At 38.7% G+C, this 2,290-nt stretch overlaps 1 protein-coding gene across 3 annotated transcripts in view; it reads right to left on the reverse strand.

Moving 5' to 3' along the window:
* Positions 1 to 586: 586 nt before the first annotated feature.
* NDUFAF1 (NADH:ubiquinone oxidoreductase complex assembly factor 1) overlaps positions 587 to 2,290 on the reverse strand; it is a 13,205-nt gene continuing 11,501 nt past the window's right edge. For all 3 annotated transcript variants that reach the window (XM_019519043.1, XM_019519042.1, XM_019519041.1), the window contains exons 4-5: positions 1,940 to 2,014; positions 587 to 1,115 (exon numbers count right to left, since the gene is read on the reverse strand). In XM_019519043.1, the coding sequence (XP_019374588.1) occupies positions 975 to 1,115; positions 1,940 to 2,014 (216 nt within the window). In that variant the 3' untranslated portion in view covers positions 587 to 974. The remainder of the gene's footprint in view (positions 1,116 to 1,939; positions 2,015 to 2,290) is intronic.

Genomic DNA, 2,290 nt, shown 5'->3' on the forward strand with positions numbered 1-2,290 from the left:
TTTGTACCTGAACAGGAGACACGGGTTTTTTTCCTTCATGTTAAATGGGGGCAAAGGGGTGGGGGGGAAATGCTGTCAAGTGATGTGTTGTATTATACGTTCTTGGTTCACCTCTTTGCACAAACTAGAAACACTTAAAGAATGTGACTCGCATGGAAACTAGTAGAGGGGTATAAAAGGATTTCAGATATTGCACCTGCTGTCAATTTTGAATGTAATTTTGATTAATCCTTTATTCCAGGAATATCAAAGAGCCAGCCAGTAGAGCAGTCTCACCCAGCCTCAGATTCCTAGAGGGTCCAGGAATCTGGGCATGGGGCAAGGCTTACTGCCCGATTCTTCTGTTTGAAGCCCCACTGGGGATGAATGTTGGCAGGTGGTGGGGTGGCAAGTGGTAACTGTTAACCCTTGTCCCACTTCTGCTTTCCTGGCCCCATGGGCATTGGATGAGTTTACTACCTATTTATTCAATATAAATCTTTCTTCATGATCTACCACTTTATCAGAGGTGTAGAACTCTTTTTGTGCAATAGAATAACCTCTCAAGTCTGTAGCAGTGAAATGAAGTGGAACACCAGAAATCTTTTAATAGCTTTTATTTCTTTTACTTTCTGAATCGCTCTTCTTAGTTTCATAAATAGCTGAGAAACTATAATAAGTATGTCTGAAGATGATCCATTCAGCAACCATCACTGTACAACTGTTTATTAATTACCATACCTTCTTTCTCTGATGCAATGTTCCAACAATACTTAGTTGCAGAAGCCCGTAGTGAAAATAAGTTGGAAGTCAGAAAAAAAGTTAGTACTACATCTTTAAAGTTGCAAGATGCATGTCCATCCCATACAACTCTCCCTTTCAGTATTTACATGGGTTCTTCTAACAGCATTGTGAACCTAGTCAAGATCAACAAAGTGTTGTATACATATTTAATAAGCTTCCGAAGCATCTGTTCCATTGGTGGGCAAGTCAATCTAGAATTTGGTGTTCCTTTCATATTGCTCATAGGCAAATTCTTCAGTGTGAGTTCTGTCCATGAGCAAACCAATGAAGTCTATCTCCAGCTGAAATGGACCAGCTGCCTGGTCTCCCAGTGTGAATCCAATAGTGCTAATCTGATAAGAAATTGGTTACTTGTTAGTATACCATTTCAAGTTTGTTGCAATTAGCAGCAAAGTCATGAATCTTTTTCCATGTTCTCAATACAGTGCAAGGATCTTGCAAGCACATGCATATTACAATAAGCATCTACTTGACACAACACTGTTGCATCAACATAATTTAGAAAGCTTTCCTAGAACACTTTGAATACAGAATCTGATTTTTAAATGATATTGTTTAGAAAACGCAAATTTTAAAGAAATTAAGATTTTCAAGAATTTAGGGCAGTTGAGAAAAAGGAGTATCTATTGAGCTGGAATTTTTTAACCTTGAAACTTCAATGCAGCAAGCTTAGTTTATCTATGATTTTGTATTTATGGGGCACTCTTCAATATAGCCTTAATTCTGTGGCAAACTTTTCTTTACTATTTTTTGTGTCACTTAAGATACTAGATTAAATTGGCAGGTAAATGTACTTAATTTGAGGGCTATGGAAGAAATGTCAGCATTATACACAGGAATTGCCACATCACATCAGACTATACCTGTCTGTGGTCAGCTTTGGGTATTTCTAAGGGAACTGCAAGAAATGTAGTAGCCAGTTGTGACTCACATACTTGTAAGGAAAGATTCTCCCCCCCACCCAACTTTCTAACTTCTGTCAGTCAGACTGGTGCATGGTCTGATGCCTGAGAATGTTCTCAAACTATTCGGTTATGTTTCAAACCTTACTTAATAAGACTTCATCTCTCTTCGAAAGGTAGGAGTCTGCTTGTTTGGTTTTTTTGGTTTTTTTAAGCATAACTATAAAGAGAGGTAAGGTGATGGAAAAACTTACTTTGTCTAACCAGAGTGGATACTGGCGATCCTGGACTCTCCCCTGATTACATAGAAAGAACTTGGAGAATGGAATCTGACAATAAGAAACAAAGGCTTTAGTTTGACTTATACAGGCATGAGTATAGGAAAAGGAAAACCCTCACCCATGGGATATGAATTACACATTTTGGCCTTGGTTTCAGAGCAAGGCATGTGGAATTTCTGCAAAAGATGAGGAACAGGTCAAACTCCTTTTGATTTCCCCTACAGTCAGCTTCAGTCCCATGTTCTGTGGTGGCTACTGCTGTGGGACTCTTATTTGATCACCATGTGCTAGACAAGGCAATCATATAAACTACAAGCAGGGAAC

This window comes from Gavialis gangeticus, unplaced genomic scaffold (genome assembly GCF_001723915.1).
Source record: "Gavialis gangeticus isolate Ggan-Ray unplaced genomic scaffold, GavGan_comp1, whole genome shotgun sequence".
Lineage (NCBI taxonomy): Eukaryota > Metazoa > Chordata > Crocodylia > Gavialidae > Gavialis > Gavialis gangeticus.